This window comes from Amblyraja radiata, chromosome 13 (assembly GCF_010909765.2).
Source record: "Amblyraja radiata isolate CabotCenter1 chromosome 13, sAmbRad1.1.pri, whole genome shotgun sequence".
Taxonomy (NCBI): Eukaryota; Metazoa; Chordata; class Chondrichthyes; order Rajiformes; family Rajidae; genus Amblyraja; species Amblyraja radiata.
The window spans coordinates 24,808,743-24,832,532 of record NC_045968.1 but is presented as its reverse complement, the minus strand read 5'-3'; the positions used below and the strand labels follow the sequence as shown (position 1 = coordinate 24,832,532).

The 23,790-nt window shown below is 44.7% G+C and overlaps 1 protein-coding gene across 2 annotated transcripts in view; it reads right to left on the bottom strand.

The window, feature by feature from the left end:
• The window catches only part of klhl6 (kelch like family member 6), a 31,867-nt gene extending 8,886 nt beyond the window's left edge, over positions 1 to 22,981 (bottom strand). Inside the window, exons 1-3 of one of the 2 annotated variants that reach the window (XM_033031450.1) lie at positions 22,611 to 22,981; positions 16,884 to 17,049; positions 3,845 to 4,318 (exon numbers count right to left, since the gene is read on the bottom strand). In XM_033031450.1, coding sequence (XP_032887341.1) covers positions 3,845 to 4,318; positions 16,884 to 17,049; positions 22,611 to 22,858 — 888 coding nt within the window. In that variant the 5' untranslated portion in view covers positions 22,859 to 22,981. The remainder of the gene's footprint in view (positions 1 to 3,844; positions 4,319 to 16,883; positions 17,050 to 22,610) is intronic. The other variant, XM_033031452.1, reaches the window with a different exon arrangement.
• Positions 22,982 to 23,790: the final 809 nt, after the last annotated feature.

The window sequence follows — 23,790 nt, the reverse complement described above, 5'->3', positions numbered from 1 at the left end:
ATCAATCCCATTTGCCTGCATTTGGCTCATGTCCCTCTCAAACTTTCCTGGCTATGTACCTGTCCAAATGTCTTAAATTGTGCTGGACAAGGCTACATCCACAATGCTGCAATTTCCTGCAGCCATGGGCAGTCCTGTTGACAAACTTAGATAACCCCATTGGTTGATGAGAGATTTCTCTCCACCACCCTGACCAATATTTATCTCTCAATTAACATTAAAAAACAGATGACCTGGTTGATACCATATTCCTGTTTTGTGGGCTTTACGGTGCACTAATTGGCTGCCATATTGACTACATGAGCACCATAACTATGCTTCATAAAAAGTGTTTGACTGTAAACAAGAGTGCTCCCCTCTCCTCTCCTTTCTCCCTCACTCCCCCTCTCCTTCTCCCACTGTGTTGAGGAAAGGCCACAGGAAAAAATAATAGCGGAATGGGTTTGCTACGGGGGTTAGCATGGACTTGTTGGGCTGAATTGCCTCTTCCTGTATCTTTAGGAAGTATGGACTTTCAATACCTGTCTATTTGCTGGTTGTAGATTTAAACATGATCATTCATTTCTGACCACTCCTCTAGACTGATAGTGCTGATATAGAGCTATTGATGTTTTAAAATACCACTGGGTTTATGCTTCTTCCTTAGTTTTAAAATGCTGCTGATTACTAATCCCTGATATCTTGAAGCCTGACTGGATTTCTGCCACTAAAGCAGCTTGAAATTTGAACATTGTAGTAAATTAGGTCATAGAGTCATACAGCACTGTGGAAACAGCCCACCTTGCCCACACTGACCGACATGTCCCATCTAAACTAGTCTCATCTGCCTGCCTTTGGCCCATATTCCTATTCATGCACCTGTCTAAATGTTTCTTAAATGTTACTATTTTGGATTGGTCTTCACTGTAGAAGAAACTAAATACATTCCAATAACATTGGATACGAGGTTACGTGAGGGGTGGAGGAAGGAAAGAAGTCAAAATATTCTCCACCACAAGAAAAAAAACACAAGGCAAACTAACGGGGTTAAAGCCAAAGAGATCTGATGAAAATTTTTTAAATTGTAGGTGCTGGAAATATGAAATAGGAACAGAAAATGCTGGAAAAACCCAGTTGGTTAGAAAGCAGCGATGGAAAGAGAAACAGTTAGCTGAAACACTAACTATTCTTCTTTCCACAGATGCTGCTGCACCTGCTTCCTTTCTGCTTTTATCTCCAAGACCTGGTAGGTTGCCTTCAAAGGACCTAAAGGGAAATCATTGCAGAAGAAAATGAAACCTTCAGTTGTAATTTACCAAAATTCACTGGATTCTAGAGAGGTCCCAAAGGACTGGAAAAATGCAAATGTACACCAATATTCAAGAAGGAAGTTCATAGAAACCAAGGGTGCATTGGTCAATTGGCAGACGTCTTTTATCCAGAAATAATGGATAAAAGGAGGTAACAACAGAACATCATAAGACAAATAAGTATTGGCGACTGGATTTTATGAAATGGATATTGCACTTAATACATTTGCATGTTCTTTGAGGATATAATAATCATGATGTAAAGTAGATGGATTGTATTGGATTTCCAAAATGCATTTGATAAGGAGCCGCTTAAAAGGTTATTCTCTGGATTAGAGTGCACCAGGCTGGGGTTAATATATAGGTGTGTACTGTGGAGTCGCTGACTGGCAGAAAACTGATAGTTGGGGTAGATGACATATTTGGCTTGGCAATCAGCAATGAGTGGGTTGCTATAGCGATCAGTGATGGAGCCTCAACCAATTTTAATCTATAAACTAATCTATAATCAACTGGGTGAAGGGACTGAGAGCCATATGGTCAATTTGCTGGCGATACAAAAAAAATTGTCCTTCAAAAACGTATCACATGTGTCATATCAACCCCAGCAGCTCAGTGTAAGATTGAGCACATTAGATGTTAAACAACAAACATTTAAAGTGGGAACTGTGCTGCTTTTCAGCTTTCTCTCCCCTAATACAATGTCTGAAGATGGGTCCTGACCCAAAAAGTCGCCTGTCTATTCCATCCAGAGATGCTGCCTGACCTGCAGAGTTACTCCAGCACCTTGTATTCTTCCTTTTAATGCATTTTTTTCTGTCATTCAATCAATGTTTTATTCGTCACATACACATATCAGTGCAGTGAAATGAATTTGCCAGCAGCGGTATAATCAAAAAAGAACACACAATGCACAATAAAATTTAGCACAAACATCCACCACAGCATTCTTCACTGTGGTGGAAGGCACAAAGTACAGTCAGTCCTCCTCCATTGTTCACCCGTGGTCGGACCCATAAACCTCCGCAGTCGCCACTACGGGCGGCCGGATGTACAGGTCCTCTGTACATCCGCGGCTTGGAGGTCCCGAATCGGGGCTTTCCCAGCGCAGAACGCGGATTCAGGATGTTGTGGGCCGCAGGCCGACAGTCGGAGCTCTTCTCTGGCTGTCCCCGGCGAGGGAACCCAGGCTTCGGATGGTAAGACCACGCCGCACCCGCGGCTAGAAGCTCCGCAGACCGCAGCTTCAGGATGTTATAGGCCGCGGGCCGGTGATCCCCAATGAGGGATCTCAGGCTCAGGACGCGCGCTTGCGGCTAGAAGCTCTGCAGACCGCAGCTTCAGTATGTAACAGTCCTCAGGCCAGCGATCGGAGCACTCCCTTCTGGCGACCCCGGCAAGGGCTCTCCCGCTCCGCGATGAAAAGTCCACGCTGTGCCCGCTGCTGAAACTCGGGGCCTGACTCCGGTAAAGACCGATCCAATCCATGCTGTTAGAGGGGACATGGAAAAAGTCGCCTCTCCGTGGAGGAGGTGACCAAAAGCGGTTCCCCCCCATATCCCCCCCCACACAAGACACACCGAGAGACACTAAAGAGACACCACCCCCATCACCACCCCCCACACAAGACACACCAAGAGACACTAAAACAAACATTTGGCCGCACTAAAAAAAAACAAAAAAGTAGAAATAACGAACACGCTGCTGGCAGGGCAGCCCTCTCGCAGCGCCCCCACCGACCTTCACCCTGTCAATTTATACATCCAAAATATTCATTTGGCTCTCCATCACTCAATATTCCTATTCTTGCTAGCCTCTACTGGTTCCCAGCTCGATAACATTTAAAAATCCTTCACATTCTTCTGTGGCTCGACCCACCATCGCCAATGAAGAACTGGGGCCGATGGTGCAGTGAATCACTGTGGGAGTGATGCATCATTGCAAGTAACATCTTTCCTGTGAGATATTAAACCAAACATTTATCTGCTCTCTCAGGTGGATGCAAATGATCCCACTGAATTACTTGTAAGGAGAACAGTGAAAATTGCCTTGGGCTTCTGACCAATACTCATCCTCAGCCAGAAGCTGAACAGAGTTGGTATGTGGAATGAGCTGCTGGAGGAGGTAGTCGAGACAAGTACCATAACAACATTTAAAAGATATTTGGACAGATACATGGATAGGAAAGGTTTAGAGGGATAAGGGCCAAACATTGGCAGGTGGGACTACTGTAGATGGGGCATCTTGGTCGGCATCGGCAAGTTGAGCCGAGGGGCCTGTTTCCGTGTTGTATACCTCCATGACTCTATATAATAATGCATTGCAATATTTCATGTGCTTTTGTTGTGGTCAAACTGTAACACATTACATGATTTCATGCAACTTTGCTGTGGTCAAACTATCTGTCAGAGTGCCTGCACGACAACAGTGGTACATAGTGACAGTAAAGACTTGGAAATCCCGGAGTCTGCTGGATAAATAGAAATCTTTCCTTTTCCAATATCCACAGCCACCAGTACAAAGCAGAAAAATTGAGCAAACCAAGTTAGAATGACCGAATCTGTGCTGTGTGTTCCGACCTCATTGCCTGACAGATGGTACATCCTGGCTTCTTGCAACAGAGGGAACACGTCTGGGTTTTTCCACACAAGTTCATCGCCTTCCACCCACTCTACAAAGTACCAGGGGTCCAGGAGGGGCAGGCGGACATGTCTCAGCACCTGGCACAGCAGGCCCTTCCTCTCGGCCTCTCGGTAACGCACCCAGCGCATCACCGTCTCAAACACCTGCTCCTCCTCGGTGACGCAGAGCTCGTCGGCGCCCAAGATTTCCGACAGGATCTCCGCCGGCAGCTCGAGGAATTCCTCGTGGGTCAGCACTTGGGGGAAGTTCTGCACAATATAGTTCTGCACGGATTTCCTCAGCCGGTCCAGGGAATGAGTGTCGGCCAGCCGCAGGATGCCCACGCAGTTGTCCGGGTGCAGAGCCTCACTGAGGAAGTTGGCGCAGGCATCCACCATCCGCAGGAACTGTTGGACAAACAGACACACAGTCAGCAGACCTGCAAGAATGCACCTCCCTCTGCCACTTCTGTTAAAGCTGCCCCGTCTATTTATTTTGTATCTGCTGTTTCTCACTGGGCTCAACCCTGCAGACACGTACAATCTTTGCAAGTTGTTACCCTTCAGGTGTGAGCCTGAATAAAGTGCACAAGGAACAATTGTGTCATGGGATACGTTAAGCATGCATAAATTTATGGCTGATTTGACCTTTGTTTCACCTCTACCAACTTGCCTATTCCTCATATTGTTTGATTCCCTCTAAGGCTAAAAATATTATCCATTGCATATAATTAATATAATTGAATTTAGTTGAATATTATTATCAATATTGATGTCTTCAAGAGAGAGTTAGGTACAGCTCTTAGGGTTAGCGGAATCAAGGGATATGGGGAGAAAGCAGGGACGGGGGACTGATTTTGGATGATCAGCCATGATCGTTTTGAATGGAGGCTCGAGGTTTCGAATGGCCTATTCCATCACCCATTTTCTACATTTCTATGTTTCTAATATTACATAAGACTCCTGGGTACAAATTCCAAAACATTCACGATTGATATCCCCTCACTTACACGCTGTATCTTGAAACTAAACTAAAATATTACCTCATTGTCTCGATTAAATTCCATTTGCCGCTTCTCCACCCAACTTTCCAGATGATGTATGTCCTTCTGTACCTACGACAAACATTCTCACTGCCTACAAATCCACCAATCTATGTGTCATCATAAGCTGCTTATCAAGACACATGCATTCTCATCCAAGTCATTAGTATGTAAGATGAACATTAAAGTTGGAGCGCCCACCCTAATGGTACACCATTAGTTACAGATTTACGGATGGAGAAACAACACACCACCACTACACTTTGCCTCCAATAACCAAGCCAATCTTAAAACCATTTTGTCAAGACATCTTGGATCACATGTGTCCACACTTTCTGGACTTCTGGCCTAATCACTCAACACATTAAAGGATAGCAGCTCTTGTCTGCAGTCATGACTGCAGTATATGGGAGCTCCCGGACTGCTAAGCAAATTCACCTGCAGTAATTGTTTGAAATGGTTGTTTTGGACCTGGAAATGGCAACACCTCGTGTGATAGAATCCTCTGATTTCATCAATGGTCATGAACAGGGGAGTGTGACTGCAAGTGAGGTAGGTAAGGGAACCAAGGAGGGCAGGAGTCTCAGTCTTTGAGTTTGTAGTTGCTACAGGCTGTTTAAATGCAGGCGAGAGCTGATGGATAGTTAACCTATTGCACCATGTTACAGGAAACCACATCACGCAAGAAACAGTGATATTAGGGAACAGTGTACATCTGGTCTAAGATTCAGATTCAGATTCAATTTTAATTGTCATTGTCAGTGTACAGTACAGAGACAACGAAAAGCATTTAACATCTCCCTGGAAGAGCGACATAGCAAATGATTTGAATAAATAATAATAAGTGTCCGGGGGGGGGGGGGGGGGGGGGTGATTGGCAGTCACCGAGGTACGTTGTTGAGTAGAGTGACAGCCGCCGGGAAGAAGCTGTTCCTGGACCTGCTGGTTCGGCAACGGAGAGACCTGTAGCGCCTCCCGGATGGTAGGAGGGTAAACAGTCCATGGTTGGGGTGAGAGCAGTCCTTGGCGATGCTGAGCGCCCTCCGCAGACAACGCTTGCTTTGGACAGACTCAATGGAGGGGAGCGAGGAACCGGTGATGCGTTGGGCAATTTTCACCACCCTCTGCAATGCCTTCCGGTCGGAGACAGAGCAGTTGCCATACCATACTGTGATGCAGTTGGTAAGGATGCTCTCGATGGTGCAGCGGTAGAAGTTCACCAGGATTTGAGGAGACAGATGGACCTTCTTCAGACTCCTCAGGAAGAAGAGACGCTGGTGAGCCTTCTTGATCAGAGTTGAGGTATTGTGGGTCCAAGAGAGGTCATCGGAGATGTTGACTTCGGAGATGTAATGTTTTTAATTGTTAAATAGATCATAACCCACTTATCCCAAGAACAGAAGAAAGCTATTCAGCCAATGCTTTCCCAGAAGAGCTATCCCATTTGCCCCAGTATGACATTCCCTATTTCCCTATACATCACCAATTGATTCTTTTGCCACTTACCTGTAATTTACCAGGATACGAATAACATCTCAGGAAAAATTGTACATCGGCAATTGAAAAGCAGGAAGAATTGAAATAAACTACAATCACCAGTGCAGTCCTATAGAGTAAATTATTAGAGTTGCAATCTCTTTGGACCCTGATGAACTTCATCTTAGAGTCTTTATAAAAATGACCGGTAAGATAGATGTTTAAGAAGGAACTGCAGATGCTGGAAAAATCTAAAGTAGATAAAAATGCTTTCGGGTGAGGCAGCATCTATGGAGCGAAGGAAAAGGTGACGTTTCAGTTCGAGACCTTTCTTCAGACAGATGATATGTTGATTTTAATTTTGCAATATTGTCAAGATTCACGGAGAGTTTTATTAGACTTGAAAGTAGCAAATATTACTCCTCAATTCAAAATGGGAAGGAGTTCGCAGGAAACCACAGGCAATGTGTCAAAGAGAGAACACAGTGTTGGGAAATAACCCAGATAAGAGCAGTTATGAAAAACATGGGGGAGGATCTAGGAGAAGTGGTCATAACATGTAATGACTAAGAATGAAATATAATAAGTTAAAGTTTGGAGAAAAAGTCAGCCACTTGGAAACACAGATGAAGCTGAATTAGATAAAGTAGTAAATATGTGGAGGCAGGAAGGCATTTCAATAAAGTGCAATAATGAAAGTAAATGGGATTAGAATAAACACAGTATGTTCCTGTAAAAAAGGGAATAAAACACCTAAGAATGAGATGCTACAATCGAGTAACAATGGGATGCTACAAACAAATAACAAACATAAAACTAGGTCTAAAGAATAAGGCTTAAGCAAAGTGCAAAACAAGAACAAAACAGATGAAAAAATTAAATACAATTGGCTTAAAAAACTATTAAATTATTTTTTAAAGCCTGGAAAAAATGCAGAAAAGTTTATTTGTTTTGTGACAATGCAACTGTCAGGAATGAATGAGCTGCCCAGGACTCACTTTAGACATCTGGAGGGAGACCAGAGAGAGGAATCATTAAAATGATTAAGAAACTAGCTGCTTGGCTGCTTCCAAGATGGCGCCCAAACCATGTGACTACAGGGCTGCCAACTCTCACGCTTTGAGCGTGAGAATCATGCATTTGAACAAATTCTCACGCTCTCAAACCCCTGTCCCACGGTGTGAGTCCACCCACGAGTTATCCCGAGTTAAAAACAAATCAAACTCATGGTAATCACGTAGAATGAACGTAGCGGGAACGTTGGAGCTCGTGGACGTAACTTAGCGACTCGTAACGCTAATGGCAGGTACTCGGGAAACGTGTTAACTCGTGAAAATTTTTCAACATGTTGAAAGATTTCCACGAGTCAAATATACTCTTGAAGGAAAATTTTGATGCTTTTAAACTTGTTGTATTAGCGTAGTAGCCCGTGAGTTTACCGCAGTGACTCGTGAGTTTACCGTAGTGACTCGTGCGTTTACCGTAGTGACTCGTGAGTTTACCGTATTAACTCGTGGGTACTCTTAACTCGGCAGCTGGACAGAGAAAAAAAAGGTGAGTAAAAAAAGGTTCGTCAAGTCTGCGTGTCAGGAATGATCCCCTGATGCTGGAGACACCTGTGGGAATGCATTCCCGTTTGAATAAATGTAGGAAGGAACTGCAGATGGTCGTTTACACCAAAGACAGGCACAAAAAGCTGGAGTAGCTCAGCGGGTCATGCAGCATCGCTGAAAAAAAGAGTCTCGACCCGAAGCGTCGCCTATTCCTTTTCTCCGGAGATGCCGTCTGACTCGCTGAGTTACTCCAGCTTTTTGTGTCCATCTCTTGTTTGAATAATATTGTTTGAAAATGAAATGATCCACACCAACTCTTAAAAATAAATCGCCTTTATGTGAAAAATAAAGCAATTGCAAAACTTTGCCAACACGAAGGGGAATATCCTTTGGGGTCGTTCGCTACCATCCGCAGTCACGGATAAAACAGTGTAGGATATGATAACGTGGCCAATGATACAGGTGTGAGGCGAGATCCCCGAAATACAGTCTGCCGAGCGATGAATAAACAGGGGTGAGAAATGTACTAACTGTCAGCCTATATATTGAAAAATCAGTGTGTTTAAAAAAGTGCATTAGACAAGAAACCTTTACAAATAGCGAAGCTTCGCATATGGCAGTGCACACTCCTGGTGTAAATGTCCCAAAGGGCGGAAACAGGCCCTTCGGCCCACTGAGCCAGTCGTCAAACACTGATTTACCTCAAACTCATTTCTGCCTGCATTCACATCAATTTCCCACCTGAGCTCCATTTGACCACTCACAGACACATTGGGGGAAGGTGATAGTCCTTCAGGTGTTTTTGCCATTCATTTCTCATCGAGTCATGGGTTCATACAACACAGCAAGTGTTGCGGGGAGCGAAAGGGAGCATTTGGGGGAAACTCCATAAAATAGTACCGGAGGTTAGAATCGAACCCGGGTCCCTGGAGCAGTGACACACGCTACTCGAGTGAACGTATAATGAAATGAATGAGGACAGACAATAATCAGATTAATTGAACTCATCAAAGGGTGTAGATTTAACGTGAGCAGCAGGCAGAATAGAGGGCATCTGATGATTTTTTTCTCAACCCAGTAAGTACTGTAGTTGTAATCTGAGAACACGGCGGAGGCAGGTTTACAAAGTATATGGGCCAGAACTCGAATAACGGCCAGGAAGGTTATGGTTGGAATGGGCATGGTGGGCGGAGGAGCCTGTTTCTGTGTTGTATGAACCCATGACTCGATGAGAAATGAGTGGCAAAAACACCTGAAGGATTGTGAGATAATGATCATGGATGACTTTTAATGGAAAGTCCACACATACAGAGAGACAGCCAAGAAGAACTTCATATCTACACTCAGATGGACTGGCAGATGGAGGAGATAGGAGTTGGGGGAAAGAGAGGAGAAGCCCAAGAGAAATACAGGGAAAGGGATATTGGAAAAGACAAATGCTGGAATCCTCAAAACGCATGTCAAAACATTTAAAAGGTATAAACACATAGCAAATAGGTGCAGGAGTAGGCCATTCGGCCCTTCAAGCCAGCATTGCCATGCAATATGATCATGGCTGATCATCCAAAATCAATACCCCGTTTCTGCTTTCTCCCCATATCCCTTGATTCCGTAACCCTAAGAAATTTAAACATGGGAGGTTTTTTAGAGTGGGAAAAAAACTGCATGACATAATTTTTATCATGTGATGATTTTTCCACATGTCGGTAGTCGTTGTTGGCTCAAGGGAGAGGAACTTGGTACATCGCAGAAATGAGAAGTAAACGGCAAACTTAGACATACACGTGGGAACGCGTTGAAACTCATGAACATAAACTTGGAATCTCGTAGAAAACCACGAGTTTGATTTTTTCTTTAACTCGGGATAACTCGTGGGTGGACTCGCACCGTGGGACAGGGCTATCACGCTGATCACAAATATCTCACGCTCTGTCGTGAGAAATTCTGTGATCAACGAAAAATTCAAAACTCTGATAAACTGCATGGGCCACGCGTGTTGGAGAGCCGGGGCTGAGGGAGGGATGGAAGCAGAAGCAGCGGCGGGGACAGATGCGGGGAGCCGGGGCTGGCGAGTGTTTGCGGGATGGCGAGTTTTTGCCGGGCTGGCGAGTGTTTGCGGGGCTGGCGAGTCGCTCGCTACAGCTCCGGCCATGGAGCAGCTTCAGTGCAAGAATCCCGGGCCATCAGAGGTGTCGGAAGCCTTGCGCTGCTGCCGTGAGAGTCTCTGTGCTGAAGGGACAGTGACTCTCAAAGGGAGGCTGGAGAGAGAGAGGGGAAGGAGACAGGGGAGAGAGAGAGAGGGGAGAGAATGGGGAGAGAGAAGAGGGAGAGGGAGAGGGGGGGAGAGAGGGGAGAGAGAGAGGGGAGGGAGAGAGAGCTAGGGGAGAGAGAGGAGAGAGGGGAGGGGGAGAGAGAGGAGAGAGGGGAGAGTGAGGTGGGAGAGGGGGGAAGAGAGAGATGGGGAGGGAGAGGGGGAGAGAGAGGGGGAAGAGAGGGGGAAAGAGGAATAGAGAGAGGAGAGAGAGAAGAAAGAGGGAAGAGAGAGGGGGAGAGAGGGGTGGAGAGGGAGGAGAGAGGGTAGGTGCGAATGGGAGAGAGAGGGGAAGAGAGAGGGGGAAGAGGGAGAGATGGGGAAGGGAGAGATGGGGAAAGAGAGAAACAGGGAAAAGAGAGAGTGAGGGGGGGCAAAGAGAAAGAGGAGCTAGAGACAGGAGAAAGAGAGAGGGGAGAGAGAGCAGGTGGGAGAGTGAGGTGGGATGGAGGAATGGGGGAGAGAGGGGGAGAGAGAGGGGTGAGAGGAGGAGAGAGAAAGGAGAGAGAGAGAGAGAGAGAGAGAGAGAGAGAGAGAGAGAGAGCGGGGAGAGTGTGGACAGAGAGCGAGCAAGAGAGAGAGAGGGGGAGAGAGAGGTGGAGATAGAGAGAGAGGGAGAAAGAGAGAGAGAGGGGGAGAGGGAGAGGGGGGAAGGGAGAGGAGAGAGAGAGGGGGGGGAGAGAGGGTGAAAGAGAGAAGAAAGAGAGGGGGAGAGAGAGATAGGGAGAGAGGGGGAGAGAGAGTTGGGGGAAAGAGAGTTAGGAGGAGAGAGAGGGGGAGAGAGGGGGGGCGTGAGAGGAGAGAGAGCGGACGAGAGGGGGGAGAGAGAGAGACAGGGGAGAGAGGGGGGGAGACAGGGGAGAGTGAGGTGGGAGGGAGAGAGAGAGGGGAGAGAAAGAGAGGTGGAGAGAGGGGGAGAAAGAGAGAGAGGGAGAGAGAGGGGTGGAGAGAGAGGGAAGAGAGAGGGGGGAGAGAGGGGTATAGAGAGGCCGGGCTTCCAACTCCCATGCATTGCGCGTGAGAATCACGAATTTCGCCAAATTCTCACGCTGATCACAAATTTCTCATGCTCTGTCGTGAGCAATTCTGTGATCAACGAAAATTTAAAAACTCATATCAACTGCATGGGCCATGGGTGTTGAAAGCAAAAGCAGTGGCGGGGACAGATGCGGACGGGGAGCGGGGCTGGCGAGTCACTCACTGCAGCTCCGGCCATGGAGCAACTTCAGTGCAAGAGTCCCGGGCCATCGGAGGCGTTGGAAGCATTGCGCCGCTGCCGTGAGAGCCAAATACGCCCAGGTGACTGGCATGGATCAGGCTGCGGCTCGGTGAATCCTGGAGGTAGTGCAGGCCAATTCACTGGATGTTTTCAAGAGAGAGTTACATTTAGTTCTTGGGGCTAACGAAATCAAGGGATTTTGGGAAAAATCAGGAGAGCGGTACTGATTTTAGATGAATAGCCATGATCATATTGAATGGCAGTGCTGGCTCGAAGGGCCGATGGCCTATTCCTGCACCTATTTTCTATGGATACCCCCAAGGCCAGTGATCAGTAATCGCTCAGCCTCCCCACTTTCAAAAATGCTCCGCGGCCCCTGGTTCAGACAGAGCACTGCCAGATGTGAGCGGGGAACTGAGGCCAGTTGTCCGTGATGTCTGGATCCCAATGCTCAGCTCTTCATGTTTCGGAGTTGGTATATTTTATTGATTTGTAATTAGCCTGATTTGTAATTAGTTGACAAAACCTTAATTTATTAATCTGGAATATCCAGGGGGATGGGATAAGTGTAATATTAAAATGACATGCAAGGTGTCAGGCTGTCTGTCACAACATACAGCCCTGATAACCCATTATTTCCTTCAGTTAAATATTGGGAAGGTAGCACTATTGTCATTTGCCACTCAATTATTATGTTTGTTTACCTCACTGACTATTTCTAACCCCCCCCCCCCCCTCCTCCTCCCCAATTCCTTTGACAGGTGAATAGAAATGTCCCCAATCTCGTTGTTTTATTAATTGAACACGTAGATGAACATTCTCAAGGAGTGTAATCAAATGGAAACTGATTCACATGCGATATTTAAGAGTTTGTTCAAAGAAGGGGCATATTTTAAAGGAGTGACAGAGATACTTGCAGGGGAATGTGTGAGGAGATTATTATTTGTCTTTAGTTTTAGCTTGAACTAGGACATCGGAAGATTCAAAGTTTAATATAATAATTGTGCTGATACTGACCCCAACCAACCACGTAATGAATATCATCCATCCCGGAGATTTTACCTTTATGATGCCATTTAAACTTCACTTGGATTTCAATCACTTCAATGTAAAAGTAATTGGGAATGGGGAGCATTGGAACAAAAATTTGCCCTCGGTACATATTAACTGTAATGTAATAATGTATGCATGTTGATAGGTGCAATCAGAACAAAGATCTTTTTATCATTGGTACACAAAAATGCTGGAGAAACTCAGCGGGTGCAGCAGCATCTATGGAGCGAAGGAAATAGGTGACGTTTCGGCCCGAAACGTCACCTATTTCCTTCGCTCCATAGATGCTGCTGCACCCGCTGAGTTTCTCCAGCATTTTTGTGTGCCTTCGATTTTCCAGCATCTGCAGTTCCTTCTTGAACACAAAATCTTTTTATCATTGTTGTGTTATAAATACCACAGAAAATATTATGTACTCTCAAGATCATATTTAATAGAATAATATTGCTTAAATAAATAGTTATTGAACTTCGCATTTCGGAAAAGTCCCAGCTGAGAGGAAGACAGCAAAATACTGAAAATATTGGGGGTGAAAATGACTTCAGGCCAGTTTGTTACGATAATGAAAGAAAATTGTAACAGAATACTTATACAGCTGAGTGAGTATAATTTTATGGATAAGAAATTGTGTTCAACCAATTGATGACTTATTTGACAAAGTAACTAGCATGTTAGATAACAAAGAAACCAATGAATGTAGCAAATTTTGTTATCCATAATTTGGTCTGCGAAGTGCCCGATAAAGGATTACTGCATTAGATAAGCACCTGTGGACTTGAACGAAATAGGTTAAGTCCAGGGGGTCAGATATGGGGCTTTATGTGTGGGCCAGATATATTGTCAGTGCAAAGGGGCTAGGAGCAAGACCAAGTGTGCATCCAGAGTCAAGGTCTGGAATGGTACTAGGTGTGCAGTCAAAGCTGGGACCAGGGGAGTGTTCAGCACTGGAAACGTAAGCAGGTAAGCAGCTATGATCAGGGTAGAATAGGGGGGCAGGTGTAAGGCTGGACTCAGGGTCAGGAATGAGATAAGGTATGCAACTGGAGTCAGGGCCAGGAGTAGTACCAGGTGTGCAGTGAGACCCAGGTTGGTCAACATGAGCCAAGTGTTTGATTATAACCTGATTTCCATACATGTATACACGAAGATCATTCATGTGCTGCACGTGCTGATCAGAGTCTGGGCTCTACTGTGGAATGTAATTAGGAATGTAATTTAGTCTAACCTTATTCATAGCTAATCCAATTGAAAGCATATATATTGCATTCAAGTGTAAGTTAAAAGACGCGCTACAGTATGCACCATATTGCATAATTTCAAGCTGAAAAATGCAAAAGTTCTGTGCCAATGGAAGGGGGGACACCTCCCACCCCCTCCTCCCACCCCACCCCACCCCACCTCCTCCCACCCCAACCCCCCCTCCTCCCACCCCCCCCCCCCCTCCTCCCACCCCCCCCCCCCCCCCCCCTCCTCCCCCCCCACCCCCTCAGTCGCTACACTCCCTCGGGCTTGGTCTCTCGCAATTTCTCACTACCAACTCTCACCCCATGTTGGCAGCCCTGTGACTATATGCGTGCTAGCCACAAAAGCAGATATACAAATTCATATTACAATAGCTCCATACTCTTAAATCTCTATTCCTTTAGCAACACTTCTCAATTTAACCATGATCACTAAACGTTATTCCCTTACCATGTATCTATACACAGTAAATGGATTGATTCTAATCATGTATTGTCTTTCTGCTGACTGGTTAGCAATCAACAAAGGCTTTTCACTGTACCTCAGTACACATGATAATAAACTAAACTGAGCTGTTGGATACGGACAAACTGAATGAATTATGTTTAAGAGCACATATAAAAATGATAGCAAGTAAGAGAGAGTGAGTAAAATGTACATCTTAGTGATCGTGAGGTGGATGAAGCGGGTGCATTTTATAATTAAGGGTGAAGGAAAGAAGAAAATAGGTACACATGGAGTAATGGATGGGAGAATGTTAGAGCAGAGGGAACTTCTTTAGAATGTAAAATAGCTAGGCCAAATAACGCGATTCTCTACAAAAGATCATTGCAGACTTCAAGTTGAGAAAGTTACTGCAGATGCAGCAAGATTTACCGATGTGAAAACCACATCATCCTCCTGTTGACTGACTCATCAGGATGTGTGCGTCTTGAAACCTTCAGAGATACCAGCTGCAAAGAACAAACAACTAAAAAGTAACAAACAAGTTCACTTCCCAAGAGAGTAAGGGATCTAAACACTTGTCTCATCAGTGGAGAACCTGCTAACTTTAGGGAAGTGTGAAGCAGAAGAAGGCTGTGGAACAGTTTCATATCAAATCAAGTGATGACAAGTACATGGAGTGGAAGCTGAGATATTTATGATTCCATTTGATGTGACGTGTTTTGTGGTACCTCGTTCGGAAACAACAATGCACTATTTACGGTTTGATGCAAATAATTCCGTTTGAATCAGTAGTTCCACAAACTGGTTACAATCAGGTGCAAACAAAAGCTATTTCCTGATCAATCTGAAGCCATTGTCCGCAAGGGGAATAGGTTGCAAATAGGGAGGATTAACAGTATGTCCACACCATGTCTCCTCCAGTTACTTGTGAAGAGCAACAGGGTTAGACCTTCCACAGCCATTGATCTCTCCTCCTATTTACCTCTGCCCATTGCATTGCATGCAGATAGTAATCAGCCACTGCTCTGCATGAACACCCCTCAACAATTAAAATCAAACAGCCTGACTTATAGCCCGTATAGTTAGGTCTGGCATGTCCTGCTATTTTAAAAGGTTATTTTGGCCAGCAGAATTCTCCCAGGTGGTTGATTCAGAGCTCATGATTTTTATACCATTGGTAGATTTTTATCCATGTTTTAAGTTGATTGTTACCATGAACTGCAACAGCTGCAACCATAAACCAGTGATTGCAGAGGAAAATTGAATGGTATGAATGAGCCAAATAAAAATGAGTAGATAAAATTATGTTGGTTTTGAAGACGACAGGAAAAGGGTGCAAGCTCATGGTCAGACTTTGCCAAGGATGAAAGCTAAATAGAAGGGAGCCAGATATCTGATACCAGATACAGTGGCTAGTGAATTTAACTGAGGCTATATAATCTGCTTTTATGGAGAGTGATCCAGTGTACCATGGCATTGGGCAGCCCAATAGTGCAGCTAGTGGAGCTGCAGTGGCTTGGGTCCAATGGCCCAAGTTTAGGACTGATCTTCAACGCTGTCTAAATGTTTTCATGTTTTGAGAGAATTAAGAGAGAGTGTCAAGAGTGTTTGATTGTCGTATGTACTGACAATGGAACAATGATATTCTTACCTGCAGCAGCCTAGCAGTCAATAAATGAATAACTTTAATAATAGTACAAAAAAACAAAGTCCACAGTGCAACCAAAGACAGTCCATAGAAGTTGCTGAGGTGAAGTGCAGTGTTATGTGGTGTTCATGAAAGTGATGGTCGTTACTATTCTTGAAATTGGTGGTCACCATTTTTAGGCTCCTGTACTTTCTTGCCAATGGTAGGAACAAAATGAGAACGTGGCTGGGGTGATGTGGGACTTTAATGACCACGAGTGGACATCAAAGAACATCAAAGAGGAGGATGACTGAACTTTGGGCCTTCCCTCACAATGGGAAACTTTGATTCCGCTGTGTGGGGATGTTTATGTTAAAGACTATTATGTTCTGTGTTCTTTTTTATTCGTATGGCTGTATGGTGACCCCAAACTTCACTGCACCAATTGGTACATGTGACAATAAATGTCTTGAATCTTGAATGTCTCTTGAATCTCGCTCTTGAATCTCTTGGCTGCCTTTTTGAGGCAGTGCCTCCTCTAGATCTCTTCAATAGTGGGGAGGTCAGTATCTGTGATGGACTGAGCTCCGTCTGTTCTCTGTTCTTCCCAAGACTGTGGATTTCTTCTGCTTTTTTTTATCTCACATCCCAAAAGTGTGCATGTAGGTGGGTGACTTGGCCATTACAGATGGCCCCCTAGTGTTTGGGTTATTGGCACATTTTGGAGTAAGTTGATGAGAATGTGTGGGCAATTAAATGGAATAAATGTAAATCTGTGCTTGATGGTCAGTAAGGATATAGTGGGCTGAATGGCCTGTTTCCATGCTGTGCAGCTATGAAAAAAAAGGGTCTCAGGACAAGGTAATAGCTCAATTTTGCAGGAAGAGTACAAAGAAATGTAGCAAAAGTTTGGATCATGACCACTTTTGGGCAAAAACACATCTGTCCCTAAGGAATGGCAGCAAAATAAACAAAAATCGCGACTGCTGCAACTTTGCTCACCTGAAATAGACTGGCAGCTTCTAAAATTCTTTGGACATTCTGTTTGGTGATGAAGACTTTGCTGGTGTAAGTATAATCCAGTAAGGTCTCCATGGTGCTGGCATCGACTCCTTTAATCGTTATCTTTTCTTCATGTTTTTCTTTAAGATCATTACAAAACATTGCCCTGTGAGAAAAGGGAGATCTCTCATAAGATTCACCAACATTTTTTTTTCTCTGCCAGTTCTGTATTTCCTTTCATTGACAGTGCAACACTCAGAGGCAAGTATGTGGTGGTGCAGATTTCATTATAAGTTGTGCTACTGTTATTGTTTCATTTTTCTCCCATAATCTTGTGAAGCCACACATCACAAAAAAAGGCCTTTCAGTCTTCCACACTAATCACCAAGCACCCATAGGCACTAACTCTTTGTTTCCTCTGAAGTCTCCTTCTTCACAATTCTGCTATTGTATCTTATTCTAATTTCCTGATAATCTGATTTCCTATGAATCGTTGAATATTTAACCCAGAAAGTATGGACACAGCAAGTTGCAGCACCAGGTGCAGTGGTAGTGTTGTTGCGGTATAGTGCCAGAGACCCTGGTTCGATCCTGTATACAGGTGCTGTCTGTATGTGGGTTTTCATTGAGTACTCTGGTTTCCTCCCATGTTTCAGTTTATGGGTTAAATGGTTTCTCTAAACTGCTCCTAGTGTGTTGGATGCAAACTGGGATAACATAGAACTGGGGTACAGGTGATCGTTGGTCGGTGTGGACTTGTATTCTTCCAGATAAGATGACAAATACTGCACACTGTGCTCCAACTCACCAAAACAGTATATTTATAGCAAGACGTCTTTATTACTAAACTCCTGTCCCGATGGCATAAAGGTTTACATATAATTTAACACCTAATTTTTGATGCAATTGTGTAGATCTGGGATGGCTGGTTAGGGTGAGATCTTCCAAAGGCTGATTTTGTTTCAGATTTAACTTTAGAACATAGAACGGCACAGCACAGGTGCAGGCCCTTTGAGCTATAATGTCTGTGCTGAACATGATGCAAGGTAAACCAATCTCTTCTGCCTGCATGTGGTCCATATCTCTCCATTTCCTGCTCATTCATGTGCATATCTAAAAGCTTCTTGAATGTTAATATCTTAGCTGCCTTCACCATAACCCTATCAGCCAGCATGTGTTCCAGGCACCCACCACTCTATGTGTAACAAAACTTGCCTTGCACATCTCCATTAAATGTTGCCCCTTGCTGTCTAGTCTTTGATATTTCCACCCTGGGAAAAATAAGTTCTGATTGTCTACCCTATCCTCTCATCAGTCAGGAAATTGAATATAGAAGTTAGGATGCTATGTTACAGTTGTACAAGAGGTCATAGGTTTAAGGTGAGAGGGGAATGATTTAATAGGAACCTGAGGGAAACATTTTCATAGAGTGGTGGGTATATGGAACAAGCTGCCAGAGAAGTAGTTAATGCCAGTACAATAACAACATTTAATAGACATTGTGGACAGATAGGAACGGTTTTGAGGGATATAGGCCAAATGCAGCAAATTAGACTAGTCTAGCTGGGGTATCTTGGTCAGCATGAACAAGTGGGCCGAAGGGGCTTTTTCTGTATTATATGACTCTGGGTCATTTGGTTAATGGGTCATTGGGAAATAAATAAAATAAACAGAATCTATGAACAATTATTCTAATTTATACTCAATTCCATGACTGATGAAGGCCAATATGCCAAAAGCCATCTCCACTACCTTACCAGGGAATTATTTAATCATACTCCCAGATCCCTCTGCAAGGGGATTGCCAGATGGAAAGCTTGTAACATTGTATAAGAACACGGGTGGCCATAATAATTGTAGCAATTTCCCTGATCAGTATTGGGGAGAAGCGTGAGGGGAAAGGAATTCTTCACCTGTTTTGCTCTGGCCAGGTCTAAGAATTTATCAAAGAATTTATCCTGAACCCCAGAGTGGTTTTAGAAACAGAAGATCCACAAATGATATGAACTCCTCAATTTGGCCGTTTTTAAGAGAAATGTGGCAAGCAATAAATGTGTCAAGCAATAAATTGCTTTTATCAATCTCACCAGACCTTTTGATTACGTGAACATGAGTGGTTTATTTGAATTGCTGAAGAAACCCGGTTACCCACTAAAATCTACGGGCGGCGCTGCCTTGCAGCTGCGGCTCGCCTGCAGTCCGTTTGTCTTTTTTTTTCTTTTCTTTTGTCCCGTTGTTACAATTTATTTTGGTTTATTTTAGCTGTGTATGTGTGGGGGGGGGGGGGGGTGAGAGAAACATGTTTTTTAACTCTTCCTTCGGGGGGGGGGGGATGCGACCTTTCTTGCCGTATCCTATCCCCCGTCTCCGTCTGCGCTGAGGCCTATCGCGGAGCTGGCGGCCTCCAACTGGGACCAACCTCGAGGCTCCAGTGGCAGAGCCAGCCAGGACTTACCAACGCAAGGCTGGCCGACTTCGGGGCTCTGGTGGTGTTGCGACCCGACTTCCGACCCGACCGGAGCCTCGGATGCTCGGCCACGGGCCAGTGGACGACATCGTCGGGAGCTCGCGGGTCACAGGTTGGTGACCTGTTTTTCCGGAGCTCCGGCAACAACAGCTGGACTGGAATGCGGCAGCTTTGACCGCCCAGAGTTTGAACCGGCCCGTTCGCGGAGCTCGGATTCAGACGCGGGACTTGCTTACCATCACCCGGCGGGGTCACGACATCGGAGGCCTGGATCGCCTCAGCGCAGAGGGAGAGCAAGGGGGGAAGAGACAAGGACTTTGGGACTTTTTGCCTTCCATCACAGTGAGGAGGTGCCTGGTGGACTCACTGTGGTGGATGTTAAACTGTGTTGAGTGTGTGTTTTGTTATTTATTCTATGTTATGACTGCAGGCTAAACCATTTCGTTGCACTGAAAAGTGCAATGACAATAAAAAATTGAATCTGAATTTTACTCCTTTCAGGACAAAAGGATTAAGATCGACCACAGTGAGTTTATATCAGAAACCTCAAAAATGCACAAGGTCAATAGACCACAAGGTCAAGGTCAAGGTCAAGAAAGATCCCAAACTGAAACACCATTTGTCCAGTCCCTCCACAGATGCTACCCAATTCCTTGAGTTACTCCAGCAATTTATGTTTCACTCATGGGCCTGTCCCACTTAGGCGATTTTTTAGACGACTTGCGGGGACAGTCAAGTTGCCGGCAGTCGCCTGAAAAACTGGCAACTGGAACGGCGACTGTCAGAGTGGAACACACACACACACACACACACACACACACACACACACACACACACACACACACACACACACACACACACACACACACACACACACACACACACACACCGCTTCTCTCACCAGCCAGTTATGCAGGCGGGGGAAAGGGCAAGCGGGGGGAGCGCTGACTGAGTGAAATTCACACGGTGCAAAGCCAATGTAAAACAGACACATACAGGAAGGTTGGTGCTGTAATTAAGACGGTGAAAGCACAGTGTACGGGAAGGGTCACGTAAGTCCTTTAAAAGGGGGGAGAGGGGAGAGAAAGCGGGAGAAGGGGGGAGAAGGAGTAAAGACAACTTTTAAGAGATGCACGGCTGTGAAGCTCAGTGGACATTAACATTACTGGTCGGTTATCCTTGGTTCATTACCTTAGTGGTCCAAGGATATTCTCCTGGAGTAGGGGCAATATATACCACCAGGGGCGCCGGGGAGATGGCCAGCCCTGCCTGCAGTCTGTTCGTTTTTTCAACTTTTTGTTATTTTTAGTGTCCATTTAAAATTTGTTTTTATGTTCTTCAGTTTATTTAATGTGGGGGGCGGGGTGAGGGGATCGGGGGAAACTTTTTTTTCAGCTCTTACCTTCCCGGAGATGTGATCATTTTTCGGATCACATTCTCCGGGCTCTGCGGCCTACCAACGCTGGAGCTGTGAGTCTCCTCGGACTGTCGTGAGCCCCACCGCGGGGCGCGGACACCATCGGAGCGGATCCCTTGCCTGGGATCGCTCCCACCGCGACCACCGTGGACTTACCAACAAGGGCTCGCAGTCTCGGGAGAGGCAAGTCAGGAGCTCCAACGCCGCAGAAGGTTCGTCCAGCCCCGACACGAGGTTCGATCGCCCGGCGCGGGGGGGGCTGATAACCCCCCGATGCAGGAGCTGAACACCTCGACGCGGAGGGCCCGAACACCGCCGGCTATGGGAGTTAAGACCATCCCATCAACGGAGGCTCGAGGCCCACGACCAAGGAAGAACAAAGGAAGAGACTTGAACTTTATTTCGCCTTCCATCACAGTGAGGAATGTGTAGGAGTCACTGTGGTGGATGTTCATGTTAAAGATGTTTTTGAATCTGTTGCTTTTAATTGTATGACTGACCTGGCCAGTGAAATTCCTCGTATGTTGCAAAACATAATTGGCGAATAAAATCTGATTCTGATTCTGATATATCCTTTTTCCTCTGGAAGACCATTTTAACTTTGTATTACAATCCACCACTGGTGAAACTAAAGCAACTCTCTGTTCTATGACTTGCCTGGAAATGAAGAGATGCCTGCGTCACACAAGCTAAACATTATCTGCCTGAATTAGTGAATTAGCTGGTCGTCATCTGTCAGCTATCTTTGTGAACTTGCTGCATGCAAATTGACTACTGAGATTACTTACATAACAGTTCTTACACACTGCTAAAATCAATTGGTTTGAAACTTTGGATAACATAAAACATGTTATGTACTTTTCCTTATCAATTGCAAATGTTGAATCTGATAAGGAATATGCTGATTCATACTTGGGCTGGAGGGTAAGACTAGGTTACATGGCTCCCTTTACCTAAGCCAAGCAAGATGGACCAACTAGCCATAAATCTTCTATGAAAAGGTTTTCTAAGATTCCACTAAGATTCCACTCTAAGATTAATATTGTTTTGGGGGGCTCTTTGTTAAAGTTGAGCCTGTGAAGTACCTTAGAATGTTTTCATCATGTCAAAGGAATGCTGCATTATTGCAAGTTGTTATTCATTTGAAATAACCTGCTTCATAGGAGGCCTTTTTTTGGGCTAGTTAAAAACTAACCGCGATCAAATAAAATGGGATCAACATTTTTTTGTTAGTATTCTTATTTTTCTCGGGGCTCTTTGCAATAGTAAACAGCATCTTGGCACAGTTTCGTAATACACCTCCCTTCTTGCATTTCCCCATTCTGTTGACATAATGGTTGCAAATCGACAGTCATTGCATGTAAGAGGAAAGAAACCACAGGGTAAATCAGCTGACACAAACCTGATTTATCAAAGGTCGGCAATTTTAGCATCTGCAAAGTGAACAGTAATTAATTGAAAGGTAGTTATTAAATATTTATTTGTCTCTTTGTTTAGGTATACAATATACAACTCAAAAACAAATCTCTCTTGGAGGAGGACAATTAAAATGATCAACAATTTCCATTTATGTAACACTTTCGACATAACAAAAACATCCCAAGGTACTTTATGGGCACAAATTTAACAATGGGTTACATATGCAATACCAGGCCAAGTAAGCACAAGCTTGATTAAAGTTAAAGGTTTTCATCAGCTTCTTAAAGTAAGAGGGCATGACAAAAACCTTTACCTAGTAAGTTGCAGAGCAAGATTCCTCTTAAGATTGCAATGGCGTTGGAAATGAAATTATCAAGCATGCCGGCCACAAGAATAAAGAAAGCCTTGGCTATTCTTTGCTTACCTGAAGTAGCTGCTAGCAGCAGCCAGGACTACCCTGTGACAGGAGAACTCCCTGCCATCCACGGACAGCACAACATCTGTCAAGGACCTCTCCAGTCTCAGGTTCTCCAAGCCACTCTGTAAGACAGCAGAGAGTCCACTGTCGTCAAATGTCACCTGCCCATCGGTCGAACTCTGGATCAGCTGCTCCACACTCTGGGCTTGGTGGCTGGGGGCCTGGTCTGTACTGTTTTCTACTATGTCTGCCATGTTACATACAACTACCGTCTTCTTTTTTCCGCTAACTATAGCTGCGCTTTAAGATTTCAGAGTTGGTTGAATGTTGGCCTTTAACGGATTTCCTGTTCAAGGCTTGCTTCTTATCAGTGACCAACACACGCACACACACGGAACAGGAAGAGCTGCACTTTCTCGTTTGTCTCCCCATGTCATTAGCTTACTTTTGTTTTTGCGTGGAGTTTAATTAGTCCACCAAATGAGACTAAATCATCCCAGTTGTGTTTCTTCTGTGCAAATTGAAGTCAATATGAATAACGGTTGTGGATATGATACAATAAGGAAGTGTTATTCTTAAAATAGATAAAATGCTAGCCTAACTCAGCGGGCCAGGCAGCATCTCTGGAGAAAAGCAATAAGTGACGATTCCGGTCGAGACCCTTCTTCAGACTGAGAGTCAGGGGAGAGGGAAACTAGAGGTATGAAAAGGTTCAGAACTTGGGTGTTATTTAGATAGAAGCAAGTCTCAAAACAGTTCAAAAATGAAAGATTCAGTAATGTTCTGCGTCATAAAACCACACGGCAGTCAGTTTCAGAAGCAAACCTTTCCTCGTAGCAAAGGTCTGCTGATCAAAGAGATGACAACCAAGTTTCTGTCATGGATTGTGTGAGTTTCTTTACTCTTTTTAAAATAAAATTCATTTTCTGAGATTCAGCCTCTTGGTAGCTGGACTGTCCAAATGACATGCAGAACAATATTAATGCCCTTAGTGTGTAATATTACAAAATCCATATTAATACAAAGATGATTTGTTGCAAGGTATAAATTCACTGCAGCCAGTGAATAATAACAAGAATACTCAGCATCACAATAGATTGCAGCAAAATGCAGCTGTCAGGCAGCGTGGTGCTGAGTGGCCTTGTTAAAGATGGCTTCAAAGCAATGCTGGAGCTGTGGATGGAAG